We start from the raw sequence: 17,200 nt of genomic DNA on the forward strand, positions 1-17,200 counted from the left end.
GAAATGCCTTCACAGCCCACTCTGCCCCCACCACCCACGGCGAGAGGATGTCCTAGCTGGGAATCCGCTGGTAGAAGTAGATGTAGCCCAGATCCTTGGGGGGCTTCTCAGAAGCACAGACTTTCTGGTCGTTGTAGATCACCCACCTGCAACGGGCAGAAGAGGGGAGGGCTCAGAGACACCATTCTGTGGCAAAAACACAACTTAACCCCCCCTGGCCTGCTCTCACCCCCGACCCCCTAAGTCCTCTGAAGAAACAAGAGGAGGACAATCACTTAAAGCTGTACCCCCTGAGACCCCTTGCGCTGTGAAAACCCCCTCTTACCTGCCATCTTTCTTGATGTGACAAACGTAGTGCCCACACATAGTCGAAGTGCCCATGTGGCTGATGAAGGCAAACAGCTGATATTCTTGAGAGGAGGAGGGAAGAGAGGAGGGGTCAGAGGAAAGTAGGCATCTTACCCCAAAACACCCTACGCAAGGCCCTCCTAGGAAAGGATCCCTGGAGGAACCTCTTGCTGGGTTATAATTTAGAAGTGGGTCCCCATCAAAGCCTGACTGAGGATTTGGTCTTGGGGCCAAACGTGCAGGGAAACGGGAGGTGGTAACTACCACAGCATTCTCTCTTCCAACTGCTTATTTGGCCCACGGGTGCCGGGTGGGTGATGGCAGGGGTTCCCCCTCCCTACGGCACCCACGGCACTCATCCTGCACAGGGACCGCAACCTGGTTTTCCAATGGGAACAGGAAACCATCCCAGGATGACTGGGATGACTTTCACTTGACGGCATTTCCTCTGCCTCTTTCTCACCAGCTTCCAGGGAACCACCACCCTGAAGCATCTAGACCCTCCATTGCCAGCCCTCTCCTTTTCCACCCTGTTTCCACCTCAACAACCTCCACATGCACTAGGGAGGACAAAGCCATGTAGAGTTTGCACCCCCAAATCTCCATTCCTACTGCCTGGAACTCACTTCCAGGCCCATCGCGCACTTTAGGACCCACAGGGACAGATTCGGAGATGGACTCGGCTGCCGAGCGCCCCTCTGAGATATCCATAGCAGCTTCTGCGTCAAGGTCATCGATGTGACTAAAGATCCAATCCACGGCACGCTCCAGACTGTTGTTCTGGAAGGAAGAAAAGACTGTGAACTTGGGAATGCCCGTTCCCCAGAAGGTCCTTTCACTCTGACATCACCCATGCCTCTCACCGTGGCTCTAAGAGCTTTCATAGCCTGGTCCCGGGAGAAGCCCATGGAGACGATGGTGGCCACGCTGTCTTCTGAAGGAGGGTCTGGGCAGGCAATAGTTGACCCTGGTCCACTGGATCCAGGGAGAACCAACGGGTTAGCAAAGTCTGCAGCAGGAAAGAGCACACAGCTCAGAGCAGTTAGATCTTTCCAAAAGGGATACAGCCTGAGGTCCCAACCACTTCAGTTTTCCACCGTGGCAGTGGGACAGGCAGTAAGTACAATGGCTCTGGGGCATGCTCAGAGCAGTTAGATCTCTCCAAAAGGGATACAGTCTGAGGTCCCAACCACTTCAGTTTTCCACCGTGGCAGTGGGACAGGCAGTACAATGGCCCTGGGGGCATGGCTTCCCCACGGCCACACACTCTCCATACCTGGATCATCCATATGTGACATGACCCAGTTCATGGCAGCCTCAGCCCCGCTGTTCCCCGTGTAGTACACGGCTTTGCGGCAGGCGTCCATGGGAAAGCCCATCTCCACCAGCTGGATAATCACCGACTCATCCAGCATGGGGGCTGTGGGAAGACAGAGATTAAGAGCCACCCACTCGCACCCAGCCCTGCCTGCTCCGTTTTGTTCAGTGTCACACAGGCCACCCATTTCCTGGCATTGTTTCACCCAAGTTGTGCCTCTCTCTGCTCTTCTCATCCTTTGCTACCTGCCTTCTTCAGGAGCTCAGCCTCACGCACAGGCAGCCCAGGGGACAAAAGGATGTGAGTCATGAACTCAGGAGCACTGGCTCTCCCCCAGCTTCCAAACCCTACCTTCCCACCACCATTTGTGAAAATAAAATCACAGAATCACAGAATCGTAGTGGTCAATGGCCCTGGGGGCATGGCTTCCCCACGGCCACACACTCTCCATACCTGGATCATCCATATGTGACATGACCCAGTTCATGGCAGCCTCAGCCCCGCTGTTCCCCGTGTAGTACACGGCTTTGCGGCAGGCGTCCATGGGAAAGCCCATCTCCACCAGCTGGATAATCACCGACTCATCCAGCATGGGGGCTGTGGGAAGACAGAGATTAAGAGCCACCCACTCGCACCCAGCCCTGCCTGCTCCGTTTTGTTCAGTGTCACACAGGCCACCCATTTCCTGGCATTGTTTCACCCAAGTTGTGCCTCTCTCTGCTCTTCTCATCCTTTGCTACCTGCCTTCTTCAGAAGCTCAGCCTCACGCACAGGCAGCCCAGGGGACAAAAGGATGTGAGTCATGAACTCAGGAGCACTGGCTCTCCCCCAGCTTCCAAACCCTACCTTCCTACCACTGTTTGTGAAAATAAAATACCTCTACCCGTTTACATTTTGGATAAACCCCAGCTCTGGCCCCTTACCACTGTTTGTGAAAATAAAATACCTCTACCCGTTAACATTTTGGATAAACCCCAGCTCTGGCCCCTCTAAATGCACCTCCATGGAAGAGGAATCAAGAGGGTCCCTTGCACAACGCCCTTGTGTAACAGGTGGGCAAGGGAAGGAGAAGGCATTCGCTGACAGAGGGACAGGGAGAGGCTGAGGAGGTGGGAAACCGCTAGGACGGGAGACAAGACAAGGAGAGCGAGGGAGTGAGTCAGGCATCAGGAAGAGAGGAGGAGAATCACTAACATGTCGGAGAGGAGAAGTGAGGGGAGCAGAAGGAGTCGTCGTCCTCGTTGCCATAGAACCCCAGGCTACCTTTGGGCTCGTCTGGTGTCACCAGTGGGGGTGCGATGTCTGGCATTTCTTCTTCTCCATCTTGCAGCCCCGTCCCTTGCAGTGCAGAGATGTCCAGCTCCTCTGGCATTTCAATGGAGACATCTGCAAGACAGAGCCTTGCTCAGCCTCTCCGTAGGGGCAGAAACAAGGCACTCGGTTGGGAGATCTAAAAGGGTAAGTCCCTGGGGATGCAACACACTACACTCTGCAGCTCCCTTTGGGGAGTCATGACCACAAAACCCACATATGACACCAAATACCTATATGCTCTGTACTTCTCATCCTTCTTACCAAGCTTTTTGGGCACCCAGTCCAGACCAAAAGTGAATTTCTTGATCTGGATCACCAGATAATCCGGGAAAGAGGCGAACCGTGTTGTTCTGAAAGAGACAAATAACACTTATAAATACTTTGTCAGCAGTGATGGAGGGCACCCAGCTAATTCAAGAAATCAGGGAGTGGGGTGGAGGTATGTCCTAAGGGGACACACACACACACACATCCCTGCAGCTCTCCTACGCTGAGCTTCAAGCTCTTCAAACAAAGAACCATTTCTAAAGCAGATGCTCCGACCCCATGAGACAGAACGGAGAGCGCACAAAAACTTGGGGGATGAGGAAAAATAGTACATGTTCTCTACCTTCCAATCCTGTATTTTACAAGCCTCCTCAGATTTTAATTAAAAGCCTAACCCTTAAGGAATGCAGAGGAAATAGCATCTTTTATTAGACCAACAGATACAGCTGCAGGAACTGACAGGCTTTCAAAGCACGAGAGCGCTTCTTTGTATATGAAGCAAAAGCAGTGAATTTTAAGCTAACTGAGTTTGATTGAACATTATTTAGTTAGACAATTTGAGAGAGAGGGTGTCTGGAATCCATGAAACAGAGGGGAATGTTTGGGAATAAAGCAGCAGTAGCAAGACAGACGGATACTTATTATCAGGCGATAATTGTAACATGCCATAAAATTAATTTAAGCAACAGTATATATTCAGTGCTAATTCTCACAAAGTGTTTGAACACAACTCACTACTTAAAAGCAAAACAAAATGTTACTTTTCAATGGGATAGTGTTATTGACTGTTTGTTTAAAGCAGCTATTGCTCAATAATAGTATATTTGTCAGAAAACAACTTCCAGCTCTTTGAGGACTACTCTTTTCATCGCAGAAGAACAGTCAGCAGCATCACAGCAGGAAGCTGCTTAAATTTGTAATCTTCTCACTACACCTTTGCACTGTCGCATGGGCTGCAGGCAGTGAGACAAATTAAAGCTGGTTTTTTAAACCTTAGCCTTAATTTAAGTTAACATTCTTTGAAACAACACACACGTCTGTTACACCCAGCGTTTTGCTCGAACTTTTATAGCTAAAAACTTCCTTTAAAGAATTTTTAGAGAGCAAGCAGGACCAGTGTTGCCACACTGTCAGGACTAATTTTCAAGGTAAATTTTGAATTTAGACTAAAAGCTGTTAGTTTTCTGGAATACCACTGTATTTTTGTAGCCCCTCAGCAACGGAAGTCCTATGGCAAGGATTTCACTAGCGCTGCTGTTCTGCCCACCTCCATCCCTTGGGAGCACTCACTCCAGCACTGATGGACTGGTTCCCCCTCTGCTTCAATGTTCAACCCAACATAATTTGGGCTCAGGGTGTGGAGGACTACAAAGCTTTGGTAGCACTTCTTCCCCAAGCAACTGAAGGAAGCCCTCAAAGATGCAGCTATTGCCAGTTTGTGAGAGCGTTAACTGGGAACTCAGACACACTCACTTGAGAGCCACAGACTTGGCCTGCAAGGCTGTGCTCCAGAAATCATCCACCTGCTCTGGAGCTCCATAGGCCTCTAGGCAGGAGCTGAAAGGCACCTTGGCTCGCACCAGCTCAGGCAGTGGCTGCTTCTCCTCCTCTGCCTGCCGCTTCTTCTCCTCATATTCCAGTAGTTCATCTAGAGAATAAAGGAGAGGAGTCAAGGTCCACCCTTAGGGACCTACAAAGCAACTGGTGTAAGCTACACCCAGAGGCAGAGTAGGCCTGTAGATACACGCCCCATCAAGAACGGAGCCCAAAGCTGACAATGTCTTCCAGAAGCACTGTTCTGCAACTGCAGTCCTGTTTTGCCCTCAAATCACAGCCCAGCTTGTGGTGTCAGAGAGAATGGTCCTAGAGGGACATCACTGTGTCACACCACCTCTGAAGAAAGCAGCCCAGTCCCACAAAAGCAGGTGAAGGACCAATCTGGCTTCAGAAAAGGCAAAGCCAGTCCCCGAGGAAGTCCCTTTCTCATTTAAGGAGTTCTGTAGTAAAAGTACAACATCCAAACATAATGTTTGCTACTGTTCTGGCCTTGGCACCTTACTGACCTTTGTTGAGTGCAGCATCCATGGGCACGGGCAGCTGCATGATATAGTCCACACGCTGGGTATATTTCACCTTTTCTGTGGCCAGGCACTTCAGCTTCTCCTCCACCAGAAAGCGGAAAACCTCATTAGGGTTCTCCGAGCTTCGGCAGTTCCTCTGAAGAAGGAGAGATCAGAAGGACAGATGTAACATCAGAATAGCAAGAGATAAATATCTGCAGTAGCAGCAACAGCCACACAGGACACAGCTAAAGAGTATTCACTTCTGTACCCATTGGAAAAGGCAGCAAAGAGTAAACTAGAGCCAACTTCTGTACCCCAGGAACCCATGCCATTCCTGCTCCTAAAGAAGATAATTTACATCTCCAGCTGGGCATTCCCAGAAGACATTCCTCCAAGGAATCAGCCCTTAAACATCTCTCAGAATCTTCTAGGTTGGAAAGGACCTTAAAGATCATCTTGTCCAACTGTCAACCTAACTGACAAAAATAGATGTTTCCATGGATGTCTGGTGGAGCATCTAGCCAGAAGCTAGTACGGGCTGGGCTCGTGAGACCTCACGAGACAGGCAAACCAAACACAAGTTCTTAAAAATGAACACACAACTCATTTTTCATTGAGTTTAATGAGGAAGGAGAGGCATTGAGTGTTCAGGGTGGGGCAAGGGCCAGAAATAAAGCTCCTGCCACCCTGTTTACCTCCGGGGGAGTGGAAGCAGACAGGGACGCTTGACCACCTACCAACAGTTTGAACCACAAAGCTCATGGCTTCCAGCTGGGGCACCGTTGTGTTTGCCTCCTCCCCTAGGTGCCAGCTGACCCATTTCCCCATGTTCTCCCCCTCTCTCTGCTCCAATTGCTAGCTTCTCACCTCCACTCCTCACACCCTGCTGTGGGGAGAAAACAGAGATGGATTTTTCCATTATTTTGACAGATAGACTCAATCATTACCTCCACCATGTTGATGAAGTGCAGAAAGAATTCTTGGGCGTCTTGCTGTCGGTTGGTGGAAAATTCTGGGTGCCCCTTTCCAATGAGGGCCTTAAACATGCGTGGAGCAATGCCATTTTGCATACCCTGCAAATAACAAGGTGGAAAAGGAAGGTGGTCATAATTTGCTAACCGTGTGTCCTGGCATAACCATGTTTTTCTTCAGGTGACAGGGCCCTGGAATCATCCCCAGGACACGTCTTCAGAAAGGGTTCTCTCTTCAACCCCATGTAACACACACAATGCCTCACGCAACACACCCATCATGAAGATGCTGCATCCAAGTCTCACCTTTTGATCGGGCTGCTGTTCCCCATCTGCAGAAGCTGGCTTTGAATACTCCCCAGAAAGCAGTCCGTGGCCCAGTTTGGCTCTGGAATGATGAAGAAGTCACTGTTAGCATCAAAAAGGTTTCTGCAAATCCCACGTGCTCCAGGAGCCGCATCAACCCCTCCAGCTTTAACACCACCACGGACTGTCAGTCTCACAGAGATCAGCTTTCTCTGCTCCACCAGCCAAGACCATCTCATCTTGGTCTGCTCTCTGGTCGCATGAGACATCATTGACTTGAAAGCTACTAGGAATTCCGGGCACCAATCTCAAACGTTGCTTGCACAGTGGGGAGAACACAAAGGAACAGCTTCCTTTGCCCCACAGCAGGGCAGCTGGCACTGAGCCCCACGGCAGCTGCGTAACAGCCAAACTAAGCTGCAGCCTGACATGGGTAAAGCAGGAGGGCATCAGCAGCACTGACTGTGCAGGAGACAACAGGGCAGAGTGAAAATTGTCCGAGCCAGAAATAGCATTGCTGTGAGCAGACTGAGCACGTTTTCCCAGGGGAAAGATCAAGAATGAGTGCATGGAGCACTCGACGGACAACAGTAACATTAAGTGATTTCCTCCTATGCTCAGACCCTTCCTGCTCTTCCACTTCACCCCAGTCCCTCCCCATCCCTGTTGCCATTTGTCTGGAACCAAACCCCACCAATTCCTCCCTTTGCCCAGGCAAAAATCTCCCCGGCTGTCTCCACTTAATCCCCTCCTCAGCGAACACCTCACCCCAGGCTGTCCAAATTTAGAATCCTCCCTTAGCGCTGAACTCCCCTCCACAAATGCCACCTTCCATTCCTCCACCCGAAACCTCTGCTCTGCTGTTTTAGAGCAGACGTAGCACAGAACTCACGGATTTAAAATGCAACACCCTCCCCAAATCTTGTGTTCCTCCTTCTGTATATTCTCCCGCTATTGCTCGCACAACGCCTCTTGCAGGAAGCCTCTTTAAGTTTATATATATTATCCAGTGAGAATAAAGTTGCCTAAATCTATGTGTTTATTTGCTCTAAGCCATCTCTCTCCGTTGCAGAGAGCAGGCACCTTTTTGCTGTTAGGCAGCCAGAATATGCCCACCAGAAATCCCCCTGGGGCAACAGATGGTACTGTGTTCCCCACATAACTCATCTAAGAGCCTCTCATCAACACTGAGGTGCACTCTGTCCTCTCCACCTAGGGCATTCAGCTGAACTTTCTTGGCATAGATCCTTATCGATCACTGAGGATCGGTGTCTCTTGGTGATGGGACACAGAAAGAGAGAGGCGAGGCTCGAGGGAGAGACCTGCAGCAAAGTACTCTGTAGCAGCGCAGAGGGGACGCACCCAGGCAGCCTCAGCCTTCCTTCTCTCCCCAAAACTCTACGTACACTTGTGTGCTGAAGTCCTGTGTGGGGTCCGAAGGTGCACTTTGGAATATCTTCTCCAGCTTGTCCACATACCTGCAAAGCAAAAACGGAGCAACCTAAGGAACGTGCGGGTTCATCTAGTAAAGACACCAGTTCTGAGCCTGACCACTGCAACAGAAGCTCCCAGATCTAGGAGACCTTTCTACTGATCCCGGGGCATCCCAGGCTAATGGAATGGAGTGACTGAGCTCACTTACTTTCTCTGGAAGTCTGGGATACTGAACAGCACCTGCATCACGGAATTGAGGTAGCAACTGTTGCCCAGGTTACGGATACCGGTGTACCCAGGCCCATAGAGGGGCTTGAGCTGCACGCCAGACTCCTGGATGAGCTCCCACTCCCCAATGCGCTGGTTCATGTCTATTTCCAGTTCTGTCATCGTCTTGTCTGTCTGCGGAGGGAAAAGAAGAGGAAAAACACTCAGAGAAGACTCGAGGGAACGTCAGAGGTGTAAAAAGGGAAATGCTGTAGAGAATTTCACTGAATTTCACTGAATTTAGAGTTGGAAGGGACCATAGAGATCATCTAGTCCAACTCCCCTGCTGAAGCAGCATTGCCTAGAGCTAGAGCGTGTTACTCAGGACTGCATCCAGGTGGGGCTTGAAAATCTCCAAGGAAGGGGACTCCACACCCGCCCTGGGCAGCCTGTTCCAGGGCTCTGTCACCCTCACTGTGAAGAAGTTTCTCCTCATATTTGAGTGGAACCTCTTATGTTCCAACTTGTGCCTGTTGCCCCTTGTCCTCTCACTGGGAACCACTGAAAAGAGTCTGGCTCCCTCCTCCTTCAACCCTCCCTTGAGATACTTGTAGGCGTTGATAAGGTCTCCCCTCAGCCTTCTCTTCTCCAGACTAAAGAGTCCCAGCTCTCTCAGTCTCTCCTCATAAGGGAGATGCTCCAATCCTTGAATCATCATGATAAACAGAGTCAGATCCATTTTATTAAATTAGAAGAGGAGGAAGATACAAGAATTGTTTTCAAATATCTGAATATACCTGGCACAGAAAGAGGAGTGATAATAGACACAGGAGAAATCTGAACCATCCCCTGTAAAGGGGCAAGGAAATCACAGCCTAGCACTGAATCTAGGGAAGAAAGCTCATTGCCTGGGAACGTCCCTGCCTGCAGGACTGACACAGAACCCCAAGGAAATCAACCTGATGGATGGGAAAGAAGACAAAAAAGGCAATGAAAGAAAAGGCAATGGCTTCAAGGGGCAATGGCTTCAAGCTGGAGGGGAACAGATTTAGATTGGGGATTAGGAGAGGGTTCTTTACTGTGAGGGTGGTGGAGCACTGGAACAGGTTGCCCAGGGAGGCGGTTGAGGCCCCTTCCCTGGAGATATTCAAGGAGAGGCTCAACGAGGCCCTGGGCAACCTGGTCTAGTTGGGGGTGTCCCTGCTGACTGTGGGGAGGTCAGACTAGATGACCTTTGGAGGTCCCTTCCGGCCTGGGCAATTCTATGATTCTATGAAAAGAGGTAGACGAGACAACTCTGCCTGACCAAAACCAAGGTTTCTTGACCAGGAATGGTTCTGCATAGCCACAGAAAGCTGGGATCCAGCTAAGACACCTCAGACTTGCTGCTCTCTCCCTCTGGAACTACGCAGGACCAGCACACACACACTTTACCTTCTGCATCTTGAGCATGTCAATCCCAAAGTGAGCAAGGTGTTCTGCCAGGTTGGGATCCAACACCATGTCATCCTCATCATAGGAGTAGACATCTACGCAGGAACACAGAGGAAAAGGAGAGACTTATAACGGCCTGTGATCTAACACTCACTGCTGGGTGACGAGAACAGAGTGCTCAGAACTGGGAGTTTTGATGAACTGAGCAGTTGGGGTTCCTCTCCTTTCTCAGGGGAGCAGCATGACAGACAGAACATTGAGGTTCCTCCAAAACAACTTTGTCATTGGTCAAGGCACAGAGGCACATGCATGGCTGGAGTGAGGGAAGTGGGTTACTGTGCCATAAATTCTCTACTCAGGCTTTGCACACAAAATTCTTTGATAAACATCCCATCACAAAAAATAAGATGGCAACCTGGATAACTGTTCTAAAACCCTCCAGATTACAAGAGAGGGGAGGAGGAAGGCAAGGTTTTATCAGCTGGTTCTTTGCCAGCCACAGGAAGCAGGTCAGAGTGGGGAAGTTCATCATAGGATGACACTGAATATTCCAGGTCAAAAATGGGCAGCACCAGCCTAATTCCTGGAAACCCTCCCTGACTTCCCTTGTCAGAGAGCACAGTCAGGCTGGTTGGTGTCTGTTGTCTATAACCCTCACAGGATCCCCCTTCTCACCGGCCCCGTCAGGAGTAATTGTTCCCAGTTTCACAGCCAGTGGGTAGCCGGTTTCCCGGTAATGCTCGACCGCGTGGTTGTTGCCACCACTGCCATCAAAATAGCGCCGGCCGCAGAGGATGGCTCCGTCGGTCATGTTCAGCCACAGGTTCTCCCTCATGTCACACTTGCTGCACTTCCAGCCACTATTGACAAGAAACAGAGAGAAAGAGATTAGGGTGAAAACCTTTGGGTTCTATTTCTCAAGTCCTCTCTCCATTACTACCCACTGACCAGAGTACAAGCAATCTCATTCCTCTTTTACTTCAGAACACTGAGCATCCTGAAATACTTTAGTTTGCCATTTCCCCTGAATTTACAGACTCAGAGACTCACAAAAGAAGTCTCATCTGCTGCTGCAGTCCAGGACAGGAGAAGAAGGTGATGGGGTGAGGCCCCATCTGGAATACTGTGTCCAGTTCTGGGCTCCCCAGTTCAAGAAGGACCAGCAACTGCTGGAGAGGGTACAGCAGAGGGCTACAAAGATGATGAGGGGCCCAGAGCATCTCTCTTACAAGGAGGCTGAGGGACTTGGGTCTTTTTAGTCTACAGAAGAGAAGGCTGAGGGGGGATCTGATCAATGCTTATAAATACTTAAAGGGTGGGTGTCAGGAGGATGGGGCCTGTCTTTTTTCAGGACAAGAGGAAAAGGGCACAAACTTGAACATAAGAGGTTCCATCTAAGCATGAGGAGGAACTTCTTCACTTTGAGGGTGTAAGAGTACTGGAACAGGCTTCCCAGAGAGGTGGTGGAGTCTCCTGTCTCTGGAGATGTCCAAAACCCACCTCAACAAGTTCCCGTGCTACCTGCTCTGGATGGACCTGCTTTGGCAGGGGGGCTTGGACTAGATGATCTCCAGAGGTCCCTTCCAGCCCCATGTGATTCTGTGATTTTGTCTGGGACACAGAGCAATACATCTAGCTTCAGTACTACGCTCACCATGGTGGGATCCGGACATCGTTCTGAAGTTGTTGCAGGGAAAAAGCATGTTTGGAAACACGTCGAACCTCCCCATCCCAAGCCTGCACCTCCTGCTTCCGTGATGCTGAATCTGCTGTCAGGATGGCCTCGACTGCACTGGCAATCTGGAATTAGGACAGCAGGGAAAAAACCAAAATGAAGGGCAGAGGAAAGCAGCTTCCAGTGTCACAACACTCCACGTTTAGGCTCAGCTCGGGAAGTCAGTTGTGCTAGGGCAGAATTCAGGAGCCTCAGTCATAAGCCAGGACTCTGTAATATAAAGCACTGTGTAAGTGCAGAACAATCCTGCTTCCTTCAAGCTGAAACTTCACAGCAGCTCTGTAGGACCCCTTCTACAGGACAGCAGTTTCTTCTCTGCAAGGGTGCATTTTCTCCCTACCAACAGAAAACACATCTCTCCATGAAAACATACCCTGTCTTTGACCATGTCTGGTAGTCCCTCCAGCCCATCACGAGGAATATCCAAATGCTCTGGGAAAATTACTATTTTTACATCTTCGTCATATTCAAACTTTTCCTCTGTGATGTCAAATCCACCTTCTACACCTGCAGGAAGAAAAAAACATTGTGGTAACAGGTAAAACCAAATAACTTGCAAAGCTTCTTTGCCCATAGCTTACTTGATATTAGGCACCACGACTAAGGCAAAGCTCTAGGTCAATGATCCACAACCTTTCTGCCATTTCTGGATCCCAAAGCTTCTGCTGCTGGTGTGGGCTTCACAGGACCAAATATAAGCCTACTGACAATAGCTTTTCCCAGATCTTTTTACAGATGCTTAGAAGGAATCTCCAGATCCTGATTACAATCAGGAAAAAAAAAAAAAAAAAGACCTGCCCTAGAGAGACACTGGCCAGAACAGAGCCATGATAAAGCACTGCTGTTCATCCTTCACAGTACATCCAAGACAATGAACGGAGATGTGCATCCCAAGGGTCTTTTCCAACCTGAATGATTCTATGATTCTATGAAGAAATCAGATTCAAATCCTGTGCAAAGGTCTAGTCTACCAGCATCTTTAAGAAGCCTGCCTTGGCTTCTTGCCTCTTCCAGGAAGGACAGCCCTGAACTTAAGTAAGGAGAACCAGGAGTTCCTCTGGAACTAGCACATTCAGAATTACAGAAAAAGTTTTAGCAAAGGTATTTAGTGCTAGTAGTTTCTCATGCTCACTCAGCCATGCTTTCCAGAGATTGCAACAGAAATGGGAGTTCCATACGTAACAGGTTACTTGCCAGTTGTCAAGAGCCACAATGGAGGCTCACCAAAACCACGTGCAGTGGAGGGAACAGCTTCTGATTTATGCAGATACTCAGGAAAAAAAACTTGGCCTTTCCTGTACTCCAACAGCTCACACCTTAGATCCCAGAAGGAAACTGGCAGAAGACACATGGGTTACTAGCAGCCTTAACTCCCTATGGTTTTTTTTTCTTAACTGGATTTCCCTTATTTCTTAAAAAATGGCATGCTGTGACAGCAATAGATCTCTGAAGATCTGTGGCTGCAATAGATGGCAATAGGAGTTTTTGCTGTTTAATGCCTCAGCAACCTGTGTGCAACACACTTGTGACAACCATTACTGCATTTAGGTAAAAAACATTGACAAAAAACACCTGGCTCCCACAAGATCTCCTGCAACTCTCCTCTCAAACACCTACATTTTTTAGACTGTGCACAAACTGCCACGTACGAACGCAGATGCTGTGAGCCGGAGTGATTTAAGAAATACCTGCAAGCAGTCACCAGCATCATGCAACAACACACCCAGATAATCCCCTTCTGTGCCTCTTCAGCACATCCCAGAGAGATCTCCCGTCATCGCTTTGTAGAGTAAAGCAATACACAGTCCCTCGGGGGTTTTGCAGAGGGTATTACACAATTTCTGAACTCTAAACAAACTAAAACAGGCTGCCAAAATTCCCTAGGGTGGTTATATGAATCTGACGAAGCTCCAGATGAGGAAGAGGGTCTTTGGCCTGCAGATTGTCTCCTAGCCCTTTCCCTCCCTCCCTGTAGAGCCAACAGCTTGCCACGAAGGTACACTGCCTCCCTCTCTGTGCTTGTATCTACGTGCCACAAACTCCAAAAGCCACCCAACCAACACGCAGGCATGAGAAGCTGTCCTGGTTTGAGGTAAACCTGAACTAATTTCCTGCTCAGCAATTTTACTTTTTAGCTGGGCCTCTTCTAACTAACTAAACCCTGAAATTAACAGCATGTTGTTCAGAAACTGGTGACTCTCACAGTGATAAGACCTGATTATATCAAGGAACTGCAGACAGGCCCTTGCTTATACTTACTGCTATAACAAACAAGGTCAGGTAAATTTGTTATTTTTCCCCTTTGGAAGGTCAGAAGCAGAAAAGCACAGAGGGGTCACACCTGTAGGGGGGAGCGGACAGGACAGGTGACCCAAACCTGACCAACAGGTCCATCCCATCTGCATCACGGTCAGTGTAAAAGCTGAGGGATCAAAGGGTCAGCTCTCTTTCTTCAATGGCCAATGTCTGAGGAGGATCCTGTTTTTTCATCTGCCTTTGATCCCGATCTGAGCATTCCTGAATCCAGATCCGAAATCCAGCTCCTGTCCATCCCCAAGTCCAGTCTGGGCCGTTTCCCTGTGCCTGCTGGTGACCTGATCGTCATCCTGGGAGCTTGATACAGTTTTGTATATACTGTATACTTCCCAACCCCCCCTCCTTAATTAATACTTTCATTAAATTACTTTATTTTTTTTCTAAACTCATAAATCTCTCTTATCTCTTTCTCTCCTCTCTTTTCCTCGGATGTGGGAGGGAGGGAGGGGCCATCTGTCGTTCTGGTTGGTCAATACGGTCAAAACCACGACAGAAGCAAGCACTGTAGAATTTTTTTGCACAGAGGGGGAAGCTGAGGTACAGAGAGATCACAGCCTACAGTTTGCTGCCAAAGACATTTTGCTCATACATCTTTCTTCTACTTTTAAAAATCTCCCGTGTCACGATCAGCTAAACCAACACAGTTGAGCTAAAAAAAAGAGGAAAAAAACCCAACCTCTCCTGGATTTAAGATCACTGCATCAACTACAGCACTAATACTGTCTTTTATTCTCCCCTGCTCTGTTCCCCATTCAACTGTTATCACAGGCAACTATTTGCTGACCCAGGGACAACATTTGTCTCAAGACTTTGTAGAACTGAGGATGCAGAAATAACTCATAAAGCAGACTGAGCCTCATCTCTCTAAAAGCAGCATAATCATACACATAAAAGCACTGGCTATTGGAAGAAACGTAGATTCTAGTCTCAGTTTTGCTAGAAGTGACCTTTGGGACTCCGTTCACCTCACCATAAAACCAGAGAGCAGCTGAAAGTCTTAGTGCTGGTGTTTGTGCTGTGGCAGCAGCGGGGTCACAGACATCTGCCACACAATGGCACGGCCATGGAAAAAGTGAGCCAAAAGCAAGACGTGCACGGTCCAGGTTCTGGATTTCCCTCTAGTGGTCAGCTCCCCGCAAGCCAAGGACCTGTTACTGCTAAAAAATGTTCCAACCCTCTGCTTTATAGATCTCCATGATGGTTCAGAAATTACTAGGTGAGACCGCTCCAAATAAGCAGCACGTTCATTGATTTCCATGACAGCCTTTGCAGTTTGTGCAAAAGAGTAATGGGACACCAGCCCTGTTTTTCCAAAAAAAAAAAAAAAAAAAAAGGGCTCGTTTTTTATATTTTAATGTTCTCATGTATTTCCTCCAGTATCAGCCTTATCAGTACTCCAAAGAACTATCAAGCCCAAAATGTTAATACAGCGTTTACCGGTAATTTCTTCCCCGTCTACATAAATAACACTAGTTCAATATCTAAGAAGTTTAAAAAACAGCTTTTCTATCAGAAACTTCAAACTTACTTTTCTCAGACTTGCACGTTTTCTCAAACTCTCTCCAGCCCCACACATCCACATCAAGCTACAGCCCCACACTGGTTATACCCACACCAAGCCAAGTCAGGTAAAGAGAGTTAAGAGAGGATGCAAAACATTTACCTCCAGAAAACATGATGCAACTTTGAACACAGCACAAAACTACCACTGTTTGGCAGAAACTGCCCACCTAAGACACACCAGAACACATGAAGCTTGAATTTGGTCATGGATACTAGCTTTTCCACTAGCGCAGAAGAGGAAAGGCAAAAGCAACGTGCCATGAAGCCAGGGAGCTCCAAAGGACAGGTCCAAAACAACAAGGACGACATCATACACAAATGCTTTCTTACCGATAGCCAAGCGAGTTGGTTTCTTCCTTGGAGGGTCCCCAGCACTGGCGTTGGTGTCCTCTTCCTTCTATTTCGTTGAGAAGAAATAGGGAAACAGAGTTAGGGGGATAGGCAACCCTTAAGGATTGAAATTAAGCCACTCTGAAAACATAAAGAGGCAGAAATAGCACAGGCAACCCATACGACAACTCAGTATAAGCAGAGCTAAGGAGCTGGTGTGCCTCAACTCACCAAGAAAAACATCACTTACATTTGAGGACAGAAAACTCTGTATCTGACTGAATACAGAGACATATCCCACTCTCAATTTCAGAACAAGTCGGATTGTAGACATTTTTATTTTTTTACCGGTTTCCGTGTTCTTTTGAGGTGCAGGTAGACCCGCTGGCCTGTTTTCTGATAGTGCTTTTCCACATATTGCTTCCCAAAGCCCAGGAACGTGTTCATGCAGATATACAAGCCACCATCTGACTCCTGGAAGGAAGGAGAGAGAAAAACTGAAGGGAGACGGTAACGAATGCCATTCTGACTGCGAGGACAGACACAGACTTCCCTCTGGGAACACTATTCATTAAATCATGGCTACAGCTCATTCCTACCTACCAGCCACTTAGTAGCTAGTCTGAAAGAAGCTGGCAGGCCCCAGCCTGGCTGTCCCAGAAGAACAGGTACTCCTGTCAAGATGACGTATTTGAAAAACTATTTGAAAAACATCATTTATGGCAGGATGCTACCGAATCGGGAAAGCCTGAATGAGATTCCTCAGAAATCTTATCTCGGAAAAGGTCCTTAGCAGGCACAGTTCACACATTCAGAGCAGGGTGCGATCACTACCAACAGAACCGTGCCACCCTGTAGGAGAGTGTAACCCCCTGTGCCACAGGGAACTCTGCCAAACTACGGCGTGGGGAAGGTCAACAGACCCAACTGTTTATTTTTGCTGCTGCGTTCAAAAGCTTGTGAGTAGCTCCCAAACGGATACGGAACGAGCCCCTCCTCATCCCAACGCAAGCACCTTGAAACACACCACGCTCGTTCAGCAGAGATACTCTTTAAATCAGAGAGTTAAAGAGCTCTTAAATCAGCAGAGATACTCTTAAAATCGGCCCCAATGTCAGAGGCTGTCCAAGAGCTGGGAAGCCAGCAAGAAGCTCTCAGCCTGCTTCCCAACATCAACCAGCTGGGACGGAGTCACGGTGGGGGGCACATGGACGGGCATCACTGTGGGGGCTCGGGGAGGAAAAGAGGGCCAGGCTGCCGTGTGCTGCTTCCTCCAAGGACTCATATCTTCCAGCCGCATCCCGTTTCTCCCGGTGGGCTGGGGCGCAGCCTGGATGGGCGCCTGAGGAGGAGGCCGAGGGGGACACCTCGCTCTCCTGCCACCACCTGGGCCTCCCCAGGTCCACCTCGGCCAGGCGGGGGGTAGGGAAGGAAGAGGAGGGATGCCGGTAGGGTGGAGACGGCTGGAGAAGGGACCACTGCCATCTTAATGACACAGCACCCACTCCACCCACCCCTCGGCCGTGCCACGCCACACCGTGAGGCCGGAGGGGCCGCTCAGAGGCGGGCCGGGGGGTCCCGCCCCGCCTCCCCC

The 17,200-nt window shown here is 49.1% G+C and overlaps 2 protein-coding genes across 2 annotated transcripts in view; one reads left to right on the plus strand and one right to left on the minus strand.

Annotated features, from left to right (window-relative positions):
* Positions 1-6: 6 nt before the first annotated feature.
* USP5 (ubiquitin specific peptidase 5 (isopeptidase T)) lies at positions 7-16,098 on the minus strand. The gene is made up of 19 exons (XM_014957190.1): positions 15,955-16,098; positions 15,607-15,673; positions 11,771-11,904; positions 11,317-11,462; positions 10,338-10,522; positions 9,663-9,757; positions 8,230-8,423; positions 7,994-8,065; positions 6,588-6,669; positions 6,258-6,383; positions 5,311-5,464; positions 4,721-4,895; positions 3,242-3,330; positions 2,861-3,052; positions 2,120-2,263; positions 1,212-1,357; positions 975-1,128; positions 326-410; positions 7-146 (listed from the first exon to the last, which is right to left on the minus strand). The coding sequence occupies exons 1-19, from the start codon at positions 16,051-16,053 to the stop codon at positions 53-55; spliced, it is 2,433 nt and encodes an 810-aa protein (XP_014812676.1). The 5' UTR covers positions 16,054-16,098; the 3' UTR covers positions 7-52.
* A 619-nt stretch (positions 16,099-16,717) lies between these two features.
* CDCA3 (cell division cycle associated 3) overlaps positions 16,718-17,200 on the plus strand; it is a 4,494-nt gene continuing 4,011 nt past the window's right edge. The window contains exon 1 of the mRNA XM_014957077.1: positions 16,718-16,802. Within this exon, the coding sequence (XP_014812563.1) occupies positions 16,718-16,802 (85 nt within the window). The remainder of the gene's footprint in view (positions 16,803-17,200) is intronic.

Source organism: Calidris pugnax, unplaced genomic scaffold, assembly GCF_001431845.1.
Source record: "Calidris pugnax isolate Ruff unplaced genomic scaffold, ASM143184v1 scaffold225, whole genome shotgun sequence".
NCBI lineage: Eukaryota > Metazoa > Chordata > Aves > Charadriiformes > Scolopacidae > Calidris > Calidris pugnax.

Coding starts and splice junctions, on each gene's coding strand:
- USP5 (XM_014957190.1), bottom strand. CDS start 16,053: ATGAACACGTTCCTGGGCTTTGGGAAGCAATATGTGGAAAAGCACTAT. Junction 5,465..6,257: donor ACTTCATCAACATGGTGGAG/GTAATGATTGAG, acceptor CTCCTTCTTCAG/AGGAACTGCCGAAGCTCGGA. Junction 3,053..3,241: donor CTGGGTGCCCAAAAAGCTTG/GTAAGAAGGATG, acceptor TCTGTCTTGCAG/ATGTCTCCATTGAAATGCCA.